The sequence below is a fragment of the Monodelphis domestica genome, chromosome 2, assembly GCF_027887165.1.
Source record: "Monodelphis domestica isolate mMonDom1 chromosome 2, mMonDom1.pri, whole genome shotgun sequence".
Taxonomy (NCBI): Eukaryota; Metazoa; Chordata; class Mammalia; order Didelphimorphia; family Didelphidae; genus Monodelphis; species Monodelphis domestica.
This window is the reverse complement of record NC_077228.1, coordinates 83,358,624-83,384,402: the sequence shown is the minus strand read 5'-3', so window position 1 is coordinate 83,384,402 and position 25,779 is coordinate 83,358,624. Positions and strand designations below refer to the sequence as shown.

Below are 25,779 nucleotides of genomic sequence, written 5' to 3'. Positions count from 1 at the left end.
TGTTAGATTAGATAGGAAACTATACTGAAATACAGGACACAGTGGATAGAGTGCCAGGTGTAGAGCCAGAAAGATGAATTCAAATCTGGTCTCAGACACTTAAGTAGCTATATGACCCGGGGCAAGTCACTTAACCTTGTTTGCCTCTATTTCCTCATCTGTAAAATAAGCTGGAAAAAAGAAATGGCAAACCACTCCAGTATCTTTGCCAAGAAAACACCAAAAGGGATCAGAAAGAGACAGACATAACTTGATAAATGACTAAATAATACTGAAATAGTTATCGAAATATTTTTAATAAAAAATAGTCCATAAACCCCAGGTTAAGTACCCTGGTTGAGATATGGGACCACCTTTAGAGCAGCATTGGTGAAGTATTGGCACCTGTGCCAACCCCGGCCCTGAGGGAACTGCTCCTTTCCCTGCTCCATCCCAGCACCTGAGGACATTTTTTGCATATCCTGCCCTTCTGTCCAGCTTTCCAAAAACAAGTACTGCTTTCCTCCAATCTCTCAGGAATGGGGGGAGCTCACTTTCACCAATGCTGCTATAGATGCTATCTATTACTATATATTTATAAATCTTGAATGGACAATCAGTCTCAGAAATACCCCAGGGTATAAAGCAAAGTATTCCAGATATCCTCTCTTTTCTTCTTCTTGCCCTCTCTGCTGATTTGGATGATTCATTTGCATATGTAAGGATTACAGAAAGGTGTCAAGTTGTGGGCAGAAGCAATGGTAGAACTTGTCCCTGCACTATCTTTGGCTTCCAACTTAATTGAGAAGTAAACAAAGAATCTGGAAATTTAAAAACAACCTACCCAATTCTAATAGAAGTCAAAGGGAAAGGAGAAAGTCTGGCATCTGCTTGGGAGATGATAAATCTGAGAGATAAGATTCTAAAGAGCAGAACTGTGGAGGCAGAACTTCTTGTTAATTCCAGGGCTTGAGTTCAATCTTTTTTTTTTTATGATAATATGTAGAAGTAACCTACACTAGGATTTCAGGTAAGCCTAAAAGAGAGCGTAGAGATTCCAGGACTAAGTATCATATCATGTACCTGCCCTATACCCTATATTAAGTGACCCAATTTTCAAAAGAAAGGCATTTAGAAAAGATGTCAAGGCCTTTCAGTATCAGACCTTTAAGTTAATTTGACCACATGTGGTCCCAACATTTTCATCTTCCCTTTTGAACTCTGTGTGTCAGTTTTTCCAATCATGCAGTGTATATTTGTAGAAGAATGAACCCAGTTTTATAGGAGAGATATTTTGTTGCTATTGGCCTTACTATACTATTTTAGCATATGCCACTCTTTAGAGCCAAGTATGTCCTATAGTTGATTGTTGGAAATAAATGCATATAATTTTTTATGGTCCAAAAACTATGGTTCATTGCACCCTCTGTCCCGCTTCCTGCTACAAAGTACTACACTGATGCCTGCATGGAGCATGGAGTGGAGCAAATGATCTTATGGGTTATTCCAGTTGAATAAATGTTCTGTTGAGTTCTACTATGTAGAAAAGACTTTAGCCAGGTCTTGGGATTAGGATGAGTCTATTTCCTGTGAATCAACCTAGCTAATCACAGAGAAGCACATCACCAGTAGGCCAATCATTTGGTAAATAAATCTTCTTGGTCATGACAACTGATGAAACAAAGGAATAAAAGATAAAAATGCTCAGTCCTTTTCATCTCCTTACACTTTGGCACTTTCTGTGACATAAAGCTGGAAAAGGGGCCAGAACAGGTGGTAACATATGAAAAATAATGAACCAAATGAAGAATGAACCAAATGAACCAAAAAGAAGAATCAGAATAAAAGATGTAATTAAAGAAATGAGTAAAAAAACAGATGCAATGGTCACAGGGAAACCAAAAATAATCAGTCTCTGTGATCCACTAGTATTCTTTTTTCCCATTATGTATATGTATTTTAAGTTTATTTATTTCTCTAATTAATTAGTTTAGATTATTTTTCCATAGTTACATGAATCGTGTTCTTTTCCTTCCCTCCAGCCACCACACTCCCATAGCAATTCCACTGGGTTTTACATGTGTCATTGATCAAGACCAATTTCCATATTAGTATTTGCACTAGGGTGATCATTTAGAGTCTACATCCGCAGTCATGTCCCGATTGACCCATATGATCAAGCAGTTATTTTTCTTCTGTGTTTCTACTGACACAGTTCTTCCTCTGGATGGATCAACTAATATTCTTAATATGTCAATAAAAAGAGAAGGAGAAACTAAAATTTAGAGAAATTAAATGACTTGCTCAAGGTTACACAACTAAGAAGTGTCTAAGAAGCATTGAGGCTCAGGTTTTCCTACAATCTCTTCATTATTTGAGTCCCTAGCCCTTGTTACTTCTTTATAGAAGGATATGTACAAAGGCATGTGTTAGACCTTCCCTTTGAATTGATCTAATGTTGCAGCACTAGCCTTCATTTTAAAAGGAATATGGAGAAAGGGGAGGTTTTAGGGGGAAAGTTAACTAATAAAGGAATTGAGAACAGAACTTCTATCTCTTTTATCTCTAGAAGAAAATGAAATTCCTCTGCCATGTAAACTCCTTTAGACCCTAGCCCCAACTTCCATTTTCCTCCATGAATACACATCATTTTCTTTTCTAGACTCTCCAGTTCAACTGAACTGGCCCTCCATTCCTTGTCTCCACACATTTCCACTGGCCTGCTGTCCCCTCCATTTGGGATGAAATACTTCCTCTCTTCCTTACAAAGCAGACTCTGATCAAAGCAAAGAACACAATAAAATAAATTCTGTAAACTTAAAGACAGGAATATCACTTACACCTGTGGGCTTTAGAAGAGGGGCAGCTTATGAGAAAGAATGCTATCAACATTCAGAGAAAGAACTGTGGGACAGAAAGACAGAAGAAAAACAACTGCTTGATCATATGTATTGATGGGGATATGACTGGGGATGTAGACTTTAAAGGATCATGCTCGTGCAAATGTCAATAATATGGAAATGGGTCTTGATCAATGACACATGTAAAACCCAGTGAAATTAAGCATTGGCTATGGGAGAGGGGAGGGAGGAGGGGAGGTAAAGAACATGAATCATGTAACCATGGAAAATTTTTCTTAATTAATCAATTAAATAAAATTTTAAAATAAAAGAAGAGAAGCAGTACTTGAGCCCAGCATTCAAGGAAGGGAACAATTTCAACAGATCACATTGTGAAGAGTCCATTTTAGGCATGAGGAATAGTGTCAGCAAAGGCTAAGACAAGAAGCAAGGGTGGATAAGCAGTTTAGCTTAGCAAGAATACATGAAAGGGAGTAATATAAAATTAACTTAGAAATCTAAGTTGGCCTTGAATGCCAGAATAATAAATTTATTCTCTATTCAATATCCAGTATGGTCATTGAAAATGTTTGAGAGGAAGACTGGCATGACGAGAACAGTGCAGTAGGCACTCTGGGAAGCAGGTGAAGGATTGGACTGGCAAGAGAGGGGAGGCAGAAAGAACAGCAAAGAAACTATTTGAGTAGTCCAATTCAAAAGGCAATTAAGGTGACTGCAGTGAGAATGAGAAAGGAGGAAGGATGCAAGGAATATTGTTGAGTTTAATGGAATAACAGCTCTTAAAAATTTAGATTTAATGATAAGAATTTCATAGTTGAAATCAATATTTTCAAGAATGAGAAAGGTAGAAATCTAATTAAGGAATGTGAAAGTGGTAGGGAAGAAGAGGTATTCTTTTGACTATTCCTTCTAAAAGTTTGGCAGTGATGAGGAAGAGATCAAGGGATAATTTTAAGGAGTAACTGTATCAAGGGAAAAAATTATTTCTACTTTTTGTTTTGTTTCATTTTTTAGACACAGGGAATGTGAGCACATTTGTGGTCGAGAGGAAGGGAACAATAGAAAGAGTAAATTTAGTCAAGAGGGGAGAGGAGATAATTAATGAGGCAAGGTTATACAAGAGGCAATAGGATATTCCTAGCCATAGTTTTTGTAAGGATAAGGACAACCTCAATTTCTGAGCCCCTAGGCAAGGAAGACATCTAGGTAAAGATACAAGGTTTAGGAAAATGAACTAAGAGAATTGAAGGACCTAACAACAAACAGCCTTGATCTATTCAGGTAGAAGACAAGATCATCATCATAGAACAGAGAAGGGAGAGGGAGTTGGATACTATTTCCAAACACCTTTTTTTTGAACGCTATAACTTTCAGGAATCTCAGATTCTGATTAAGAATAAAATAGTCATTACAGCTAGGTGACACAGTGGATAGAATATTAACTTTGGAGTTGGGAGGACCTGGTTTCAACTGTGACTTCAGATACTCTAGCAGCATGACTCTGGACAAATGCCTAATCCTTGCTGCTCTTAGAATTGATACCAAGACAGAAGGTAATGAATAAAATAAATAATAAGTAATTAAAAATAAATTAAAAATAAAAATAATGAAAAAAGAATAAAATAGTCAATAACTTCCATTACTTCCCTGATAGTATATTATCCTTTTCAGTTGTTACTAATGAAAACATAAATTAACAAAAAGGTTGGGAAATAAGCTTTCTTCTTATATCTATATCTGTACTCTATATCTAGCTTTCACTCCTCTCCCATTAAATTTTAAAATGGCACTGCATGAAGAAGGAAAACATTTTTTTCTTTTCTTCAATAAATAGCTCATGAGAATTGGCCTCTATGATGAACATGACATAAAGTTGCTAAAAGATGAATAAAAGATTTACTATTCACTAATGAAGGATAAATTGAAATTAACAAAAATTAGTAGTGGATTAATATTATGTTTTTCTCCAGTAGGATTTAGTTTCACAGGATCGAGGGCAGATAGATTTGGCAGTTAAATAAATATGGAGGTTGGTAGATCCAAAACCAAAAGGATGTTACACTGAAGTATGGATGACAGTACATTAAATGAGGCCAGAACTAGAAAAATAGAGATATTATGGAATTGAAGTTCAGATTGAGGCTAAAACAAGCTTGGAGAAAGAAAGGTAGGACTAGAGATTCTTTTCCAAAAATGAATTTCAGAACTCAGGATTTTAGAGGTAGAATAATTTCAACCATTTGTTTTGTGATATTCAATTATGCTTATTTTTTTCCATTGAGAAGAAAACAATTTCAAGTCTCTTTTTCAAAATCATCAATTATCAGATTATCTTTCTTACTATTCAGTAATTATTGTCATTTTTGTACTTATTATTGAATGTACTTAATTTTTTCATTGCATAGAGTTACAAATAATAAATGCTCATTTTTACAGATGTCCAAGGCTGATGGCCTACAATCATAGCAGAGAATAATAATACAATAATTCAATTATTATGCTGATTTATACTTTTTATAAATTCATGATTTTTTCTATAAATAAATTGCCATTTGCCTTCGTATTCTATGCAACATCATCTGATTAATCCTGTAAATGTATTCAGTGAAAGACATTAATTTTAAAATTCAAATAACCTTATTTGCTAATAGTGATAGCTAAAGACTTGCATAATCAAAGTGTAACTTGTTAGCTAAAAGAACAATTGATTTGTTGGGTTGTTAATTGTCCATCCCAGTGGGGCATAGTGAGCTTTTCTTACTCCTTTATCACTTAGTGCTATTAAGACCATGCCTGTAACAATTCAGTCCTGATATGGACAAAGATTGAATGTAAAATATGAATATGTCTATGAAAAATATCCTACATAAGATAAAATAATCTGCCTGTCTTGTTATAAAAGTCTCCTTACAATGGTTCTTATTCTTTTTTAAAATAAAAAGGAATCTGAGATTATAGAGAACAAAATAAACATTTTAATAATTATCTGAATCTCCTAGTAAATATTGGTTCCGCCTTGCCTTCAGTCTCAAATGAAGTGAACTTCATTAATATTGCCAACCTTTTCTGCCTCTACTTAGGTTAAAATTCCTGTGAGAATGATTTCTCTAGGGAAATTGTACTCTTAACTTTTAGGCCCCATTTGAAACAGGAAGTATCAGGAGTAAAATGAAAAAATACTAAAAGACTTATCCAAATATTTTTGAAGCTGCAAAAATATTCAGTGTAAGTTTTGGGCAAAGGTACAAATTGCTTTTTATTTTCTAAAAACTGGCTCACTCATCTTGGGTTTATATTGGAAAAACCATCTGAACACGAGCTCAGCTCTCTTAAGTGCTGTAGACTTGCTTTTATAATAAAATTGGGATTTGTCTGGAGTGATGAATATTAGCGTCACATCTTCATTCCACGTTTCTATTTTTAAAAAGGGGAGAGAGCCCATTGGAAAAACAACAACAAACATTCCTGGGAAATACAAGTCAGGATACTGCTTCTTCAGATTTTATATACTGTAATAATACACTGTGAGCCTTCAACAAAAGCCATTTATTAACCAATGGAGATAATATATTGATCCAAATTCATTGACTATGACTTTCATGCTTCCCAATACTTCCTTCCCTGGGACATTTTTTTTTGCAAAGCAGCATTTTATTCAAAGTTTTTTAATATGCTAGACTAAATTAGAGTACTATTTAGATGTCCATAGTCCACATGATAAAATGGATACCAAAGTAACACCACAAATCTTGTCCACTGAGAACTATTCAAGTGGTTATAACAAATGGAATCAATGGAGTCTGTGTAGTTCTGTGAAATCTCTTCTTACTGATTTCCTAAAATCTGAGACTCGAATATAAGTTCGTTCTAACAGAATGTTTCTCCTTGATCATAGGAGGGAAAGAATTCTATAGGGAGAATATAGTCAACAGCAAAGTCAATACAGTTAATGAGGCTGCCAACAATAGGTGATAGAGGTCTTTTGGAAGCTGGCCACTATATAACATAAATGTTCCTTCTAACTAAAGTTTGTAGGATTATGAGACCCAATTAAGAGACCTGAACCTCTGAGGGACCTCAGATCACCCCGTGCAACTCCAGAATTCTTAAGGTCTAGACAACATGCTACGGTAGAACTACTATTTCTCTGGGAATCTCTAGACCACAGCTAAAATTCAAGTTCATCCATGATTTATGACCTTAGGCAAAAATTTTAACCTCTTAATATTTATGCCAGTCATCTCATTTGTTAAATGGGAGGTTAGACTCAATTAGGGGGAGCTAGGTAACCAAATGCATAGAAACCTGTGCTTGAAATCAGGAAGATTCTAGCCTCAGACACTTATGAGCTATACAAATCACGTAACTGTTTGCCTCAATTTCCTCATCTGTAAAATGACCCAGAGAAGGAAATGGCAAATCACTCCAGGATCTTTGCCAAGAAAACCTCAACTGTCATCTCAAAGAGTCAGGCAGGACTGAACAATAACTAGATGAGAGTTCCTTAAAGGAGCAGTCAGAATTAAGAATTTGGATGCCTGAGGGAAGCAACACAAAAGAACCCTCAATCCAACTAGGTAATTCATGATGTGAAAAATAATATATAAGTAATTAAGACAGATTCAATTTAGGTTGATAGGTAATTAGTTACTATAATGACTCACAGAAAGGTTTCATTAACAATGAGAGCTATTTAACACAATCCAACTTTATCTAATAATTCTTGCTAATTATGTGCTAATTAGGTTTAGTTGTTTCAGTGCTCCTGGAGTAATATGTGTTAAATTTTTAGGTTCTTTAGTTTCATGAGTAAAATCCTGATTGACTTCTAATGATTAAAATTCCACCCTAAGCACAATTTCAGATAATAAAGATATGTAGACCAACAGCATCAATCTAACAATGTACAAAGTCAGCCATTAGGACCATCCATCTGAATGATAGTGGTATTTGGCCCCAATCTCCTGCAGACTACTCCCATAACCTCAAGGGCTAATACCATCTCCAAAAGATACCATAATGTAGAGGAGCCAAGACACTAAACCCACATCCTCACTAAAAGATCTAACAATCCGGATTGTACTATCTTTGTATGTAAACTGCTTTACTCCTATCTAATAAAAACGGCTCAGAATTAGAATTTGGCCAGCCCCACTAGAATGCCTGAGCCCTTTGGGTGCTAATAAACTGCTTTTGTCTTATTTCCCAAGTTCACCTTTGACTGACCATGGCAAAGCCTTAACCAGGATTTTACCAATTCAATGCACCTTTGTAGCCTAATATGTATTGTAAAGACTGAACTTTAAGAATATCCTTTGACAAATCTTTTCTTCCATACTATTAATTAACTCTCAATATTATCCATAGCCAGATGTTCTTATCATTTTTGGTCACCTTTTAAAAATCTTTTCTCACAGTCACAGAAATAAGTTGTTTCCTTCACCGTCCCTTTCTTGGCATTGGTTTCATCATTTCATTAATATACTTCAGGTGTTCCTTTGAGTTTTAAAAACACACCTTTTGCAAAAGACACCTTAGGGCCAAAGGCAAAAAAGAACTTGTTGGCTAGCAGAAAAAAAAATCTGACTATAGTTAAATGAACTTATGTCAGTGATTTCCTTTTATCACTGTATAATCCTCAAATAAGATACTTATTATAGAGATGTTCTGCTTCTCTAACCATAAAATGGTTCTAATAAGCTCACAGGGATTCAGTAGGATAGAGTGTCTATATATAAATTGTACAGTTATTTTGCTTTCTGGTGGAAAACAGGTCAAATGTTAACTCTACTAGACTTACTTGTCCATTTTTCAGTCTTGTCCTATTTAAGTTAGAAACTATTATGGAAGATGGGAAGATTTTTCCCCTGATCATCTCTATCCAGTTGTTTCACAGTTTTACAAAATAGAATCTTCAGGATTATTTGAAGATCACACACACACACACACACACACACACACACACACACACACACACACACACACACCTGACCCAGGGATACCAGAGTTCAAAGGAAAATCAGACCAAAATTGGAAGGAGAGTTTAGACTAAGAAGTTCATAAAGCCATTAGTGGAAAGGGGTTCAAAGTAAAGATTTTAAGAATACTAAGGGCTAACTAAGCTAACTGACTGGGGTGTATAATCACAAAAGAGCTCAATCTGATCCTAGACCTATAAATAAAAAGCTTACTCTTCTTACTAAGACAACTCTTCCTACTAAGAAAAAGAAGCCGGTGAAATCTGACATAAGGAGGCAGAGACACCCAACAGACAGCAGTTTTACAGAAAGGAAAAGGGACCACTGCTTAGTGTGATTTGATGACTTTGAGTGGCTATGAAACAAGAAGGTACCTGGAATCTGGTGTAGTAGGCAGGGGACAGAGGGCAGGAGGCAGAGTAGGTATAACATATAATTTCTAAGAGAAAATAAGATCCTTTAATGTAAGATTATTTTATTTTTGTCATTGAATTCCCAGAAGTTAGCAAAGTGGCTGACATAATAGATACTTAAGAAATACTTATTTATTGATGGCTTATATTTTTTGCTTTGCTAAATTAACAAGTCTTTGTGACTCACTTATGTTCATGTTAAAAAGAGAAGCATGGTAAAAACTTACTTGAACTGATGCAAAGTATAATAAGAAGAATCAGAAAACAATATATAAAATGCTGACAACAATGTAAAAAAGAAAATCAACAAAACAATCAGAGCTGAAGGCTCTGATCTTATAATTATCCATCATGGACAAAAAGAAAAGGAACTAAAAAATACCTCCTTTGATAAAGTAGGAGGTTGTGGGTAGGGAAAACTGAATATAATATCTGACTTCCTTCCATAAGTGCCATTGTTTTCCTTTTTATTATAAGAGATAGCTTCTGAAAGGGAAAAGAAAGGAAAGGGACCCATTGGAAAATATATGTGATATAAAATAAAAGAGTAAGAAAAAGTTATTTTCAAAACAAAAAATCCTGTTTAGGTCCAATTTGGAATCACAATTCTTTACAGATTACCTGGAGTAGCATAAAACAAAATCTCACTTTTTATTTCTTCAAACTGTGTGTCTATGTAAAACTTGTAAGATAAGTTGTTATAAAGTCTTCTGGGTTTTTTAAAAATTTGTCAGGCATAATGACAGGAGGATCTGGTTCAATTTGACTTTAGATGTGTCCTATCTATGTGTCCGTGGGCAAATCCTTTAATTACCACTTCCTAATCCTTTCTACTCTTCTGTTTTGGAACTACTAGACAGTATTAATTCTGATTGAAAACAAAATATAATATTTGTTAGATAATTGTTTGGGCTATGTAATCCCAAACAGAGCTTTTACTCTATTCAAATTTTGTCCCTCTCCAGAAGGTTGAACTGTTTAAATCCAAAATTTATTGTACAGTCTAGCTTCAGATAATTATAGATGTTGAATTTACATAGCTGATATTCCATAAGTTTTGTAGCAACTTAAACTCATCAGAATAGTAGTGGGATACTCCCTGTTAAATTGTATAAAGCCTCTCATTTAACAACTAATACATTCCTAAGATCATGTCTGTGAATCAGATTTTTGTAAAAATAATCATCTTTTCACCAATTGAAAAATGGTCAAGTGACATTGAACAGAATTTTCAGATACAGAAATGCTATCAATAACCATATAAAAAGCTTTAAATACTTAATAATTCGATAAAGGCAAACTAAAACAGTTCTAAGGTTCCATCTCATACTCATCAAATTTGTAAAGTTGACAAAAATAAGAAAGTGACAAATACTGGAGAAGCTATGAAAAACACATATAATGTACCATTAATGGAACTGTGAACAGGTCCAGCCATTCTGCAAAAGTAATATGGAGCTATGCCAAAAAAAAAACTATTAAACTGTGTATACTCTTTGACCCAGAGATTCCACTATAAGGTCTATATCCCAAAGAGATCAAAGAAAGAGGAAAAATGTCCATGTGTATTAAAAGATTTACCTCTTTTGTGGTAGCAAATATTTGTAGACTGAGGAGACCATCAATTGGGAAATAGCTGAATAAATTATGGTACAGGTATCAGAATGGCATTGTGGTATGATAAATGATAAAAGGGATTTTTTCCATGAAACTTAGGTAAACTTGTATTAAGTGATGCAAATTGAAGTGAGCAGAACCACAATATAATACATATAAGTAACCATAGATTTAGGAACTAATCAACACAATGACCACTCACAAATCCAAAGGACTAAAAATTAAATATGATATCTACTTCCTGATAGTACAGAACAAACTTTTTTTGTCAGAGTATGGGGATCTATGAAATATTCCCAATGCAGGTTTTTGTTTTGTTTGAAATTTATTATTTATAACAGGGTTTGGTTTGGTTTGGTTTGCAGATTTGAAAAAAAAAATATTACTTTATAAATTCACTGAAGGACATTACTAAATGATATGATACTCTCTTACCTCTAGTTTTTTTTTAATATCTCTATTTTCTGGTTTTCCTCTATCAGACCAATTCTATGCCTCCTTTACTGAATCCTTACTCAGAGTGTACCCTCAAATCTAAACCTCAAGGTTCTGTCTTAGCCCTTCTTCTTTGCTCCTCCTAAACTACATCACTTGGTGATCTCATCATCTCCTATGGACTCAATGACCATTTCTATGCTGATGACTCTCAAATCTGCGTATGCTGCCCTAACTTCATCTCACATTCCCACAGGCATCTTTTAGGCATCTCGAACAAGATGTGCAATCGACATTTTAAGTCTTCACAAGTCCAAAAACAGAACTCATCATCTTCCCCTTAATCTTTCCCTTCATCTGAACTTCCCTGTTACAATAAAAGGCATCAGCATCCTCCAGGTCCCTCAGTTATAAACCTCAGTGTCATCTTCAATTCTTCCCTATTTCTTGAATGTCCATATCCAATCCATCACCAAGGACTGCTTATTTCACTTTTGCAATATTTCTTGAATGTTCTCCCTTCTCTTCTCTGATAATGGCTACCACCCTGGTATAGTCCCTCATCAACTCATGTTTTCACTATTTTAATAGCCTGCTGGTGAGTCTTGAGTCTTTAATACTCTACTGTCTCAAGTCTGTCCCTCCTCAAATGCATGGACCATTCTTCTGCCAGAATGATTTTCCTAAGACTCAGGTTTGACCATATCAAGCTCCTTCCCCCTTCCCCACCACCCCTCACCATAAACTCTAGTGGCTCTTTATCCCCTCCACAATAAAATACAAAATCCTTTATTTTTCCAAAGTCTCTCATAACTATTCCTCCCTATCCTACCTTTGCCATATTTTTACATCTTACTCCTCACAACTCCAGTGACACTGACCCTGCTGTTGCAGGAACAAGACACTCCACTCCATCTCTCAGCTCCAGGCATTTTCTCTGGCTGTCCTTCATGCCCATAATAATCTCTCTTTATCTCCACCTACAGGATTCCCTGGTGTCCAAATCCCAACTAAGCTCTTATCTTCTACAAGCAGGCTTTCCCATCCCCTCATAATTCTAATAACAAAAGGAGTTATATGAAATAATTGAAAGAGGGAAGACAGCTGTTTTGTATATGTTTGCAAAGTTCTCCTTGGGTACTGGGACATAATATGACAAGCACTTATTTGTGCCTTTCATATAGTATGTACGTAATGAAGGTTTACTCATTTATTAACATATGGATCCATGTTTTGGGTACTTTTGAACTTGTTGCTGTTATTTAATTGTGACCAATTCTCTATTATCCCTTTTGGGTTTTCTTGGCAAAATACTGGTTTGCCATTTCCTTCTCCAGCTCATTTCATAAATTTTATAACTAATAAAACCAAGGCACATAGTGCTAAGTGATTTGCCCAGGGTCAGATAACTATTACGTGTATGAGGATGCATTTCAAGATGAGTATTACTAACCTCAGACCTAGCACTCAATCCACTACATCACTAAACTGACTTGGTTTTGAACTTAGGTGGACTTAAAAGTCAATTCCATCTGTACTGTTCTATTTTTGGAAACTTAGTTGTCAATTATTTCATAAAATTAAAATCTTTTCTTAATATTAATACTTATCCCTTTGATTTAACAATTTTGTATTTTTATTTTTACTGAATTTTATTTCTTTAAAACAGAGCATACCACTATCCAAGACTAAAAGACAGGATAAGCTACTTGAGGACAAAAACAATATTTTATTTTGTCTTTGAATCTTCAGCTTATCATGGGGCCTTGTTCACACAATAAACACTTAAATATTTGTTGAACTAAATTGAATTCAGTATCTAAAACAGTGGGGCACATATTAAGCTCTCCATAGATGTCAAATAATGAATTGAATAATGTATTTTTGTGAGGACAAAAATACTATGAAAACTGAGAAAATCACTAAACAAACACAAGATATTATTATTCTGGAGCCTTCTCATAACACGAATGACTCTAATGGATAATTCAGTGTAAGAATATGTCTATTTTGGCTTCAATTCATGTGGAACTGAAATGAAAGAAGGAAGAGATGCTTGATCTAAAATGTAGTTATGCAGCATGAAACCCAAGTTTATATGTCACTATAGCAAATTCGAGTATATTATATGAAAAAGCTAAAATGGCATTTTTATAATTTTATAAATAAATTTACAAATAAGTTGGAGTTATAAACAAAGCTCCCGTCTTCAAAAATTGTGGCCATTGATTCCTTAAGCCATTTGGCTCCCCAAATATAGGCAATAAATACCAAAATTTAGATTAAACAAAAACGTACTCAGGTTTTCAACATCATATCTGGAAGACAAAGTTGATGGGATGAACCAGCTGCTGTATGTCCTAAAGTAACTTGTTTGTTTATAACTTTTAAAAAATATAATCAACAACTTCTGAAAGACCTTTCTTTATCCCCTCTCGCCAGTGACTTTGACGTATATTTTTCCTCTGGGATCCTCAGCAAAAAGAAAGAAAAAACAAAAAAGAAAAAAAAGGAATGGCATTTTCAGTGTTTGTAACATAGTCAAATATTGGCCTAAATTACATAGAGAGACTCAGAAGGAGCTTATACCATCTCTCCAAAGATTTTGCTTTTCTAACCTCACTGCAGTCAGGTCATTTGAGGAATGTTTAAAGAAACCTGGAAAATGCATGGAACAAAGACTGTTTCCATTTGTTTATTGTGGGTCACAAGAAAATCTCTGAAACAAAAACTTCCCTTCAACGGTTAACTATTTCTCTTCCATTTTAGATTATCAAAAAGTGAACTCCCAAGACATTTGCAATAATAATTCACCAAAGGTAAAAAAGGCAAAAAAAATGCCAATGCATATACATGTCATTTTAAAATTTTGTATATCTGAGAACATTAAAGTTTGCCATTTCATAAGATATTTTCAAATAAAATTATCTGCTGAACTTTACTACTCACAAATATTTTTAAAGGAGCTCTTAAGAGTAAAACTTCTTTAGTTTTAGGAATAATTGCTCAATAACATAATTGGTACAATTATTTCTATCAACAATATTAACCAAAACTTTCACCTATCTTAAAATACCTTTTACCATCTTCATATAGAATGAAAATTATGATCTTCCAACATTATTTTTTATCATTATTCTCCAAAAAAAGTGATGCCTCAGAGTGCCCTGAAAATACTCTGTCTTCTTGAAAACTATGTCAGCAGATTAAAAGGTCGGATTGAAGGTATTGTATTGGTTTGCTGGATTTGACCAAATTACATTTACTTTCTGAGGGTCACCCTTTGTACAAAGAGGATCATCACCCAATGGGCCAGACAGGAACTGATTATTTGAACATGGACATAGATGGAAAGAAATACAAAAAGCCATCATTATTTTTGAGTTGCCTTCTCTGTAGTGATGGGCAGAGACAGAAGAGAGAATAATAAAATGTTAATTTCTAGACAACCTAAATACATTCGCTTGACTGTTGGCACAATCAATTACATTTAGAACCAACATGAATTGTCTCTCTTGACCAGAAACTACAAGTCCAAAATTATCTACATTACTATCTTTTTCTAATGAAAAATCTAAATATTCCAAGATAAACACAATTATATTAACTTTGACCTTCTTGTTGCAAATGAAGCCAAAGACAAAAAGGAGTTGAAGCTAAATAGAAGATGCAAATAAAAGGAGATTATAACACTAATTCTAGCTCATATACAAAGCCAATAAGATATGCTGTTTTATAGGACAATTGGTCTTCTTATATTGCAATATTTATAAGTATATATCCAAAAAGACGTCCCATAAATAACTGTAGCCTAAGTCTCAACATTTTTTATAGACCATATAGAGATAAACTCTTTAAAAGACTCAATTAGGAGCCTTCAAATTAAATTAGCTTTGCTTTTATATCCTAATAGAAATAACCTCAGACTCTGCTCAGGCCAACCCTAGAAATAATCATCTTGGAAAGAAGTACCTCTTGTACAGAAAAGCCACCAACCATATCAATACCGACAACAACCTCTGGCAAACTACCACCAAAATTGCCAGGAATAAAAGAGCCCTCCAAGCTATCAGCCCAACTTTTACATCTGTAGGATAGACATTCAGGAAAGCAATCCATAGGTAGATACAACCTGGCAACAGCTTTTTTGGATGCTACAGTGATAGATAACATTTAATAGCAGTCATGTACAGAATATTTTGTATTTTTACAGGGCTTTACAGATATTATTTCATTTGATCTATAGTTCCAGTTGCTTAAGTAGTCATTACTGTGAAGATTAAATTTAACTCTCCCCTAATTGTGAAATTGAAATTAATTAACTCTCCCCTGATTGTGAAAATTAAATTAACTCCCCTACCCATTTTTAGGTTTAAATCACCAAAAGTGTAAACACCCTACTTAAAGTTGTAGGGAGAATCTGCCCATTTTTAGATTTAATCACCAAAGGTGATTATGAAATCATTCACACTTGAGTGGGGGAGGTTTGTAACCCACGTGTGCAATAGTGGGTGATGAATCATAATTAAACTAACTGCCCCGGACATTCCTGAAGCAAACCTTTAACTATGATTGGTAGATGTAAAATTGGGGGAAGGCACAGGAAATGATTCAAAAAAAGTGTCTTTAAAAGGGAGTTAAAACTTCCTGAGTGCAGTTTTTACTTGGAATTCTACTTGGAGTTAAACTTCCTGTGAGAAACAGTTCATTCTATAGAGTTGAGACTGGAGAGGAATCTGCTGACTGGACCTGAACCCCTTTTCCTGGTGAGGCTGTTCTTAAATCTCTTCTTTGGGACTGACACATGGTGAATGAAAAAGCTGACTCCTTTCCTGAATATTTTCTGAAGAAACTAGCCTCAGGATAGACCTACCACTTGAGAAAGTTTTCCCCAGGTCCTCAATTAAAACTAACTCTCCCTGCCTGGGTTGAGCCAGGGGCCGGGAGTAAATTACTTAGTGCTTAGGCTAGATATCTTACCCTACCCTCTCTCTGATTTCCTTACTTCACTCTTTCTACATTTTGTAAATAAATTGTAAATGAACCTCTTTGGAATAAATTAAATTCCTAAAGGCCCTATTTTAAATATAAGCCAGTCCAACCTTTTTATAAAATTAACTTTTTCCCCCCTTACACTACTATAGCTACTAATGATCCAGAAAGAAAATTCTTTCCACCAAAATCTTAAGCAATTTCAAATGCTTCAGCATCAGAAGTGGATATGATTTTGTTCACGGAAATGCCACTAAAGAAAATAAATTATCATATGCCTTGGGCTGCTGCACCTCAAAAACCATTAGCAATTTTTATCTGACAGAGTTGAAATGTAGTTTATATGTTATCTCTTCCTATTAGAAAATGAGTTCCTCATGAGAAAGGCTTGTCTTCCTATTTTCTTTTATTGCTGGAATTTAGCAAAGTACTTTGTACATAGTAAGAATTTAATGGTGATGGAATACTATTGTGCTAAAAGGAATAATAAAGTGGAGGAATTCCATAGAGACTGGAATGACCTCCAGGAAGTGATGCAGAGCGAGAGGAGCAGAACCCGGAGAACATTGTACACAGAGACTGATACACTGTGGTACAATCAAACGTAATGGACTTCTCCATTAGTGGCAATGCAATGTCCCTGAACAATCTGCAGGGATCTAGGAGAAAAAACACTATCCACAAGCAGAGGACAAACTGTGGGAGTAGAAACACTGAGGAAAAGCAACTGCCTGACTACAGTGGTTGAGGGGACATGACAGAGAAGAGATTCTAAACGAACACTCTAATGAAAATATTAACAACATGGCAATGGGTTTGAATCAAGAACACATGTGATACCCAGTGGAATCATGCGTCGGCTATGGGGAGGGGGTGGGATGGAGGAAAAGAAAATGATCTTTGTCTTTAATGAATAATGCTTGGAAATGATCAAATAAAATATTATAAATTAAAAAAAAAGAAGGGTAGGATTCAGGGAAGAGAGCTTCCCATGGCTCTAGTGCACCTGCAATCACAGAATAAAAATGATGGACTCGCTTGGCAAAAAAAAAAGGATTTAATAATTATTTTTTATTCAATGTGATGAGGATCAGAATTAATAAATAAAAAAGACCAAAGATGTGTAGGCTAAAGAGAGCTATATCTATGTATTCTGAATATTTTCCTTAAAAATAGAATAAAGAGACACTGGATATAATGAGTACCAGATAATGTTACAAAATTTAAATTAATATTGTCTTAAAAGAAAAAATGACTGATTTTTTGTGAATAATTTCTGAACAGTCAGACCATCAAATTGTTCAAGGATACAAAGCAATAACAAATTAGAAAAAATTAGAAGATGGGGACACAATTAAAGCATTCTTACCCTAAGGAATATTAACCTGACCTATTCAAACAAGTTAATGATGCCTCAGAAAAAGGGAAAATAGATAAAAGAATAGATTCTCACCATTTCCTAAGGAAGTTTAACCAATATGAATCAATCAACACAAAGAGGTGGCCAAAAGAGACTAGAAACTGCCAGCAAATACTTGATCATTTTGCCAAGTATCATGTTTTTGCAGCCAAGAGCAATACTGGTTTATAATACAAACTTGCATATAAATTCTTTCACAAAAGGATGGTGGAAGATTATGGGCAGCTCAGACTCATAAAAAGTAAGAATTACTGGAAAGTAAGACAAGTTTATAGCAACTTGACATGAGGCACTATTAGGTCAGAGCAGGTTGAAGACATTTAAGGATGAAACTAGAAGTAGGTTAACAGTAAGAAACTAGAAAAAAATATCTTAAAAAATTTTCCAAAAGAAACAATTTTCCCCTTTGATGACACTGAAGACACTATATTTGGATTCTTGGTCACAGTTACCAATATGAGGACGCAGACATGATAACAAAGAAAACAAAGATAGGAAGAACAGCTGCATGAGATCCAGTATAGAGAAGAGGTCTTTGTAGAAGACAATATAAATATGAATGTATGGTGGGTTTAGTGTTCAAAATATTGAAAAGAAGGGAAAATACCATATACTTAGATTAGGGGTGGGGTGGAAATCAAGTATTTGTTGAAAAAAAGACAAGCATATGACTAATTTCTCATCTCTACAACAAAACTAGGAGAATAATCTCTACACATTGACTCATACTTGATGAATGTCTAAGAAGGAGTTGAAATAATTTTTTGTTGTTGTTTTGTTTTGTTTTGTTTTTAATGAGATTCTGTCCTTTCATTTGTGGATGAGTACATGCCATTCACATTCGTGGTAATGATTTTTAGGTTTGTTTCCCTTCATAATACTATCATTTCAATCTTTGTCCCATAATTCCATCCTATGTCCTTGACTCTTGTCTTTAAAAGATAAAAAGAAGAAGAAAGAACAAAATCAGTTCTGGTAAACTATAACTGAAATAGTCTGATCCTAATACTATTCTTTCCTTTTTCTAATCCAGTCCCAGATCACAGCACCTTGACATTCTATCTCTTCTTCCACTTTCATAATGAACTCTCTAGCTGAAATTTATTTTGCCTGCAACTATTTTGTCCCAATAATACTGCCTTTTGTCCCTATTTTCACCCACTTCCCTATTTAATTTATTATAGCTACTTGATACTTTCCATCCTTTTGCTCAGTTCAACTAAGGTCAAGGTTCAAGAGATCTTCAATCCTTGTAACTCCTCCACCTCCATTTTCCCACTAGTTCTCCAATTATAAGAAATAAGCCCCTCTTCCTTCTTTTCTTTTAGGTTATTTTTATTGTTTTTCATTAAAACAAAATATCAGGAACATAAAGTTGACTTTCTTTGTATCTTCTTTTACCATACAAGAAGGTGTGATGCTGGAGGAACAGTCTTTTCTTCCCCTTTCAGGATGTAAAGACTCTGTCAACACTTATCCCTTTCAAGTTGCTTAAAATTGATTATAGGTTGGGTTTCAATTGTCTTCTGTGTTTTTTTAATCAACATAGCTCTGGTATCCTGAATAGGGACTGACTGGAGGTAAATGATTTAATCATCTATTTCTTCTCCATCAATTAATAACATCTTTACAGGATTCTTTTTTTTGGTATAGACCTTTTAATATATTATATTCTTTCCTTTCTCATATTTCCTTTATAAACCTAAATCATGACAAGTAGAGATCCTTGGCATGTGACTAAATTATCTCTTACAGTTTTCCTTCTTTGACCTATATTTGTCTAGAATGACATTTCTGGGGTGTTAAAATTGGGGTTTCTTTCAGATGGGCTATGGAATCTCTCATTTCTCTTTTTACTATAATTCCATTATTACTGTAGCCATTTTCTTCTATAATTTCTGAAAATATGATAACCAGAATATTTGCTTCCTCAGTATATCTAGGGTAGATAACTTTTCCTTAAAATTATATCTTGTCTTGTTTTCCACATCAGTTGTTTGTGAGAATAATCCATGTGTCCATCTTATCTTTCAATCTTATTTAAACACATGACAAGTGTATATGATTTCTTTATGTGTATACTCATACATATACACTTATAAATGTGTGTATGTTTATGTTCAATGTGTTTATTTACATAGACAGATATATGTCTACTTCCATTGAAGTAATTAATATAGACCCACTCCCTAGTGAACTAATTATGTTTCTACTGGGTTCCATGATTGCCTGCTGACATAAAGGAATGCTAATATATTTATACATGTGAACTGTGTACATGTTAAAGTAAATAGAAACTATTAATATAATCTTATTGGAGTCCTTACTTCTTATTGTGACATTTAACAGGTAAGTTTAAAAGAGGTGAGGGGAAGTAAAAACATACATTGTTCTCACAGATTTGCTGTAGATTTTTATAACATTATAGTCTCCTCTGACACATTTTCACATTCCAAAAGAAACACCCATTTCTTCTTATTTTCAAGGTCAGTGATAGGGTCATGTTTTTTTTCAAATATCCTCTGGTGAGGCCAAGGAGGAATATTGACAAATAAAATGACATTTACTTTTAAAAATTCATTACAAAAAGGGGTTTCAAGGAAAGTCTCTTTAAACCAAAAAAAGAAAAAGTGCCGTCTGAACATTTAGCCAGGAGTGATTTGTACCCAAAATAGCAGGAACAAGCTAGACATATTATTTAAAACACCAGTGACAGATTAATCAGTATAGTTTCAAGCTGTGCCAAATTCACACTCCATCAAACATAATTGTTTTTCTAACATCAGTCCTGACAGCAATGAAATAAAATCTTGTAGTTGATGGACCTTTTATTTGCAGATTTTTTTTTAACAGATATGTTGGGAGACCATAAGTTACTTCATTTTTTTCCCAGAGTTCTGTTAACTTCCTACCTAATATATAAGGAACACAACTCTCTTTGTTTTTACTTGGAATTCCCTAGATGCCAAAAATTGGGTTGATCTCTTTTATTTCCTTCTAGAATAAGAGTTCTCAAATAGCATCCATGGATAAATTGAAGGAGATCCTTGAACTTGGATGTGAAAAAGTTACATCTTCATTTCAATGTTTTTCCTTGTAATCTTTTGTATTTTATTTCATTCTAAAGAAGGGCTCATCAGCACACCTGAACACCAAAGGATCTATACCACCAAAAGAAAGTTAAGAACTCCTGTGAAAAGTTCTCAAAAACTACGCTAACGGAACACAAGTTCTAATCAGGTCTTCTCAGACAGAAAAGTCTTAAAATATTGACCCACTAATGGAATGTGTGACTCTTGTCTTCACTTGGCTAGTCTTGGGACCAATCCAGTTAAGATGAGAAAAAAATTATGAAGAAAAAAGGATGGCCACAAGTCTTTTGCACCCCTGTCCTTTTGGGGGGAGGGGGGAATGGTCCCTAGCCACTAAGATGTGATAACTTCTGTTAACAGAGAAAGACAAAATCAGAACTATGTTGAAATAATGAAATAATAACCTGATTCATGTACAATGAATGCAATGATCTTCAGTTTGTGATATTATAAATGTCATACTCACTATGAATGTCATACTCATGGGAAATAAAAATTCTTTACATCAGTTAAGAATTATGTTTAAAGTATCCATCAGATACTTTTTTTTACAAATAAATTACATTATGTTTACAACACATCAAAGTTATATAAATGTATTTGTAACCAGTCACTTAAGAGATAAGAACTAAATCCTCAGGTGGTCATCAAAAGGAGATGATTATATCATTTGATAAAATCTTCACATCTTATAGACAATTATCATCTTATGAAAATTGAATCTTTTATGATATTTTTCAAAAATCCTTACAAATGATCACAGTCCTGTTTTTTAATACAGAATTTGAGTATAATTACAAAGTAATTTAATGAACATAAACAAATTCAAACTACCAGATATCTTTGGCCAAAAGAAATACATGGTTTATATTCTCCATTGCCAATAATATTTAGAGGGATCCATGATCTGTTGACAAGGCTACTCTCTATATTGTTAGAGATTTCAACATTTCTACAACTATTCATTCTGAGAAAATTCTTTTCCAAGTCTTTCCATAAATGCCCAACAGAAGATCTACCCCATACCTTGGAAGCCTCTAAATCAGAGGTGTCAATTAAAATGTAATTGGGAAATATTTAACAAAATAAATAAAAATATGAGAAAATATAGATAATATTAATATTCTGTGTTTGACACCACTGCCCAATATCCCTCTTTGTTTCATAAACATTTGACAAGTAACCAAAAAGCAATGTCAGCAGTGTTAACTGAACTCTTTTACTGAACCCAGGAGAAAAAAGAATTATCATCAATTCCATTTTTCTTCAAACAAATCTATATTTAAACCTAAACGCATTAGTGCTTACACAGAAAATAATTATAAGTGAATATAAATATATTAAGATTCAACTTTCATTTAGTCAGTAAAATTTAATCCATGACTATCCACCTTTATCAAATGGACATGTGGTTGAATAAATAATGAATCTATCAAGAAGATTTTATCAAGCAGTTGAATGATTAATTCAGTATTATTTAGACAAGATGGCTGAAATTACTGAATTCCCTGTTCCTCCATTCTGATATAGTTATCAAAAAATCATGCAAAGTTTACCTCATTGACTTGCTTTTTATCCAAGTGGAAAATCTGACCGGAGCTTGTAGATGCAATCTCTTCATAGACTTTATAACCAATATGACCTCTGTCATCACAATCTCCTGTCAGCACAAACACCACCTATAATCCAAATAATTCCTAGATTAAGTATTTTAAACCCAGTTTTATGGATAAAAAAGTGTAAGTGTACATGCTTTCTGAGATTAATAATATATCTCCTAAGCATTTCTTTTCTATATTTTCTGTTGAAAACATATATAAAAGTTGATGCACAGATAAACCATAAATAACAATAGAGAGACAGTCTCAACAAGCTTTGTGGAGTAATATATGAAGTAAGGAAGATGTGGCTTTAAATCTTTCCTTAGACATTAGCTGTGCAACCATGGAAAACTTGCTTAATCTTTCAGAGAATATAAATCATGGACTAATTATTTATCTGAATCAGTTCAAAGAGTTTCCACACCAGAAAATTCTAAAACCATGAAATTACCGATCAAAATCCAATCTCTCCCCCTAAAAAAAATCCCAAAATGCATGAATATTAATTGTCTTACTACTATAAAGATTTGTATATAAACTATTAGAAATGTTTGAAGAGACCTATTGTTACCAATTTATGCAAATAATTTAATTTTCACAAACAATAGCTAGGTTTCAGAAATCATCTCCAGCACTTTAGCACTCTGGTCACATAGGAAAGCCCTAGAGTGAATTTCTACTTACTTGTGACTGCTTCTGTTGGATAAGTTGTAATACTTCATGAGTTAGTCGATAATCTTTGGACCGTGCATCAGTAAACACATATATAAAAGATCCAGGGAGAGAAATTTCCAGGGCAATTTTGATGGCTCCGATGCTCATTTCAGGACAATCACCACCTCCCTGTTCAAAAGCAAAATAATAATAATAATAATTTCATTAATTTAAAAAGGCATTTTCAATTGTATTGGGATTCTCCTAATGAGTAAGGTTCTCTTCATTGTCTTCTGAGTATGTCCTATCCAATTACTCATTTTGCAAGGAAAAAAGGTATGAATAAACTACAAAACACTAGCTGATGGACCCAAGAATGCCTGCACTGATTGTCATACTTCACGTAATTAAATATTTCTATGTATGAGTGTTGTACTTAGAAATAGAAATTTTCATTGACAGGATATGAATTTTAAAGATGGTATTTGTTATGTATATGCACATATACACATATATGTTTAGGTATATTGTCATGTGTTATATATGAGCATTATATGTGTCTCTATATATATAACACGTACAATAAATAATAACATTATATATAAAATATGTTGTCCAGGAAATGAACTAGACTTGTTATTTCTTTGGCCAAGGGGACTCCTTCTACTTATTCCAGTTAGCTCCTTCTCCATAATTTATAGTCTTAGAGAAATATCTAGAACTGTAGAGCTAAGTGACTGGCCCAGTTGAAAAAGCAAATATATGTCAAAGGCAGGATCTGACCCCTTGACTTCCCGAGCTTTAAGGTAAATTCAACATTTATTATGCCACATATATAGATAGATATAATGTATAATATATTATAAATACTTGTTTGAAAAGTTATGTATGTCATTTTATTCATATATATATATTTCTGTATATAAACATGTTTTAAATGTAAAATTAAGTTATAATATTTCATTTTTGCAGGTTTTGTTTCAAAATCTCAAGTCAGCTTTTTTCAACTTAGTATTAATTTTTCTCATAGAAACAATGTTATAAATGATAGTAAAATCTGTAGGCTAAAGACATCTATTTAATCTATCATCTAGCTGGTCCTAGAGTGGAAGACATGAATTATGGAAGAGAAGATAAGGAATATAAAAGGGGCATAAGAAACTTTTCTTGGGCTAAATGTTGACTCAAGTAACCATTCTGAAATAGGTGGTTGTCTTTGACGTATTTCCATCTTTTTTTGCATTCCTCTCTCAGTTTTTATGCCAATGGCTCATTCCCTAGACCTCAAGTACTCTAAAGTTGCAATAAATCCTGAGCAAATAGTACTACACCCCCCCCCAGGTCTGCCACACTTGACAAAGTACTTTGTGCTCCAAATTAAATACTTCCCATCCAACTCCAATAAAAAGTTATATAAACTTAGTGAAGTTGACTTCAAATAGGTGTAGAAGGAAACAATTTGATTATAGATTCATAGCATTATAAAAAAATCAAAATGGTATGGTCCTTAGAAGTGATCTAGACCAGTCCCCTCCTTTTATCTAGCTTAAAGGATCTCTAAGGTACCTTCTTGGTTTGGGTTCTAGGAAAACAAATTCTTTGAGCTCTCTTAAGCTCTTTCTTCTTATAAGGCTACTCTTCTTCCTCTTTTGTCTTCCTTCCCTCCACTCACATATGTTCTAAAAATACAAATTAATTTCCCCTTCTCTGGAAGGTCAGTAGTGAAACTGGGGAGTGACTATTAATTAAATCTGGCTTAATGATTTTTACCACCAATAAAGAATACTGAATAATAAAGTTCTATTAGACTCCTTCCAGCTCAAAAATTCCATAACTTTATATATCAGTAATTATCATCTCAAATGGATATAAAGAGGTCATCTGGTTTAGTCCAATTCTCCTGGAAGGCTTATCCCAGTGAGCTTCACAATGTGTCAATTAAGAGCTATGTTTACCATAACCATTAACCAAAAGTCATAAAATTCCTGGGGATCCTATAAAATTTTGGATAATATTCCTCTGAAAATCTGTGATTTCATCACTATGAATATTTCCTTTGACCACTGCACACAGAACTACCTCCAGATTTTCCTAAATGGTTTTTATAATTTACTTTGGCCAAAGAAATTCATCTCTTGATGGCCAACCTTCTGACAAGTAACCTTTCCGAATTTAGTTTGGCTGATCCTTGAATAACAGAAATCATCTGTCATTGGGTCTGTATTGGAAACTTTTCAACTTGGTCATACCTGCCAAAGGTCAGTTGGTATAGTGAATTGCCTTGAGTTCATGCCATGTGAGGAGCATCTAATGGAACAGGGAATGTTGAGCCTAGAAATAGAAGATGTGGAGATGGGCGGGGGAACAGGATAGTTGTCCTCAAATATTTGAAGGACTGTCATAGAAAAATGAGGATTAGACTTGTTGTGTTTGGCCTCAAAGGAGTCATTAGTCCCTAATTAAAATGTAAGGTCTTGTAATGCAGGGATTTCTCTCTCCCCTTTTGCTTATTTCCTGTGCTTAAACCCTTAAACTCCTTAAATCTAGCCAAAGAAATCACATGAACTATTTGCTCTAGTTCTAGATTTTGAGAAGGAAAAAATTATCTGATCAATATTATTTCTGTTATAATCCTCCATATTTAAGTGATGATGACAAAGGCAGCATGACAAAGAGAAAAGAGTCTGTCTTAGAGAACTAGGTTCAAGCACTGTCTCTGCTGGTTTTGGGTATTAAA

The 25,779-nt window shown here is 34.0% G+C and overlaps 1 protein-coding gene across 4 annotated transcripts in view; it reads right to left on the bottom strand.

The window, feature by feature from the left end:
* HMCN1 (hemicentin 1) overlaps positions 1 to 25,779 on the bottom strand; it is a 520,282-nt gene that overhangs the window by 358,483 nt on the left and 136,020 nt on the right. For all 4 annotated transcript variants that reach the window (XM_056815653.1, XM_001375804.3, XM_016430009.2 and 1 more), the window contains 2 exons: positions 23,073 to 23,231; positions 22,344 to 22,466 (listed from right to left, as the gene is read on the bottom strand). In XM_056815653.1, coding sequence (XP_056671631.1) covers positions 22,344 to 22,466; positions 23,073 to 23,231 — 282 coding nt within the window. The remainder of the gene's footprint in view (positions 1 to 22,343; positions 22,467 to 23,072; positions 23,232 to 25,779) is intronic.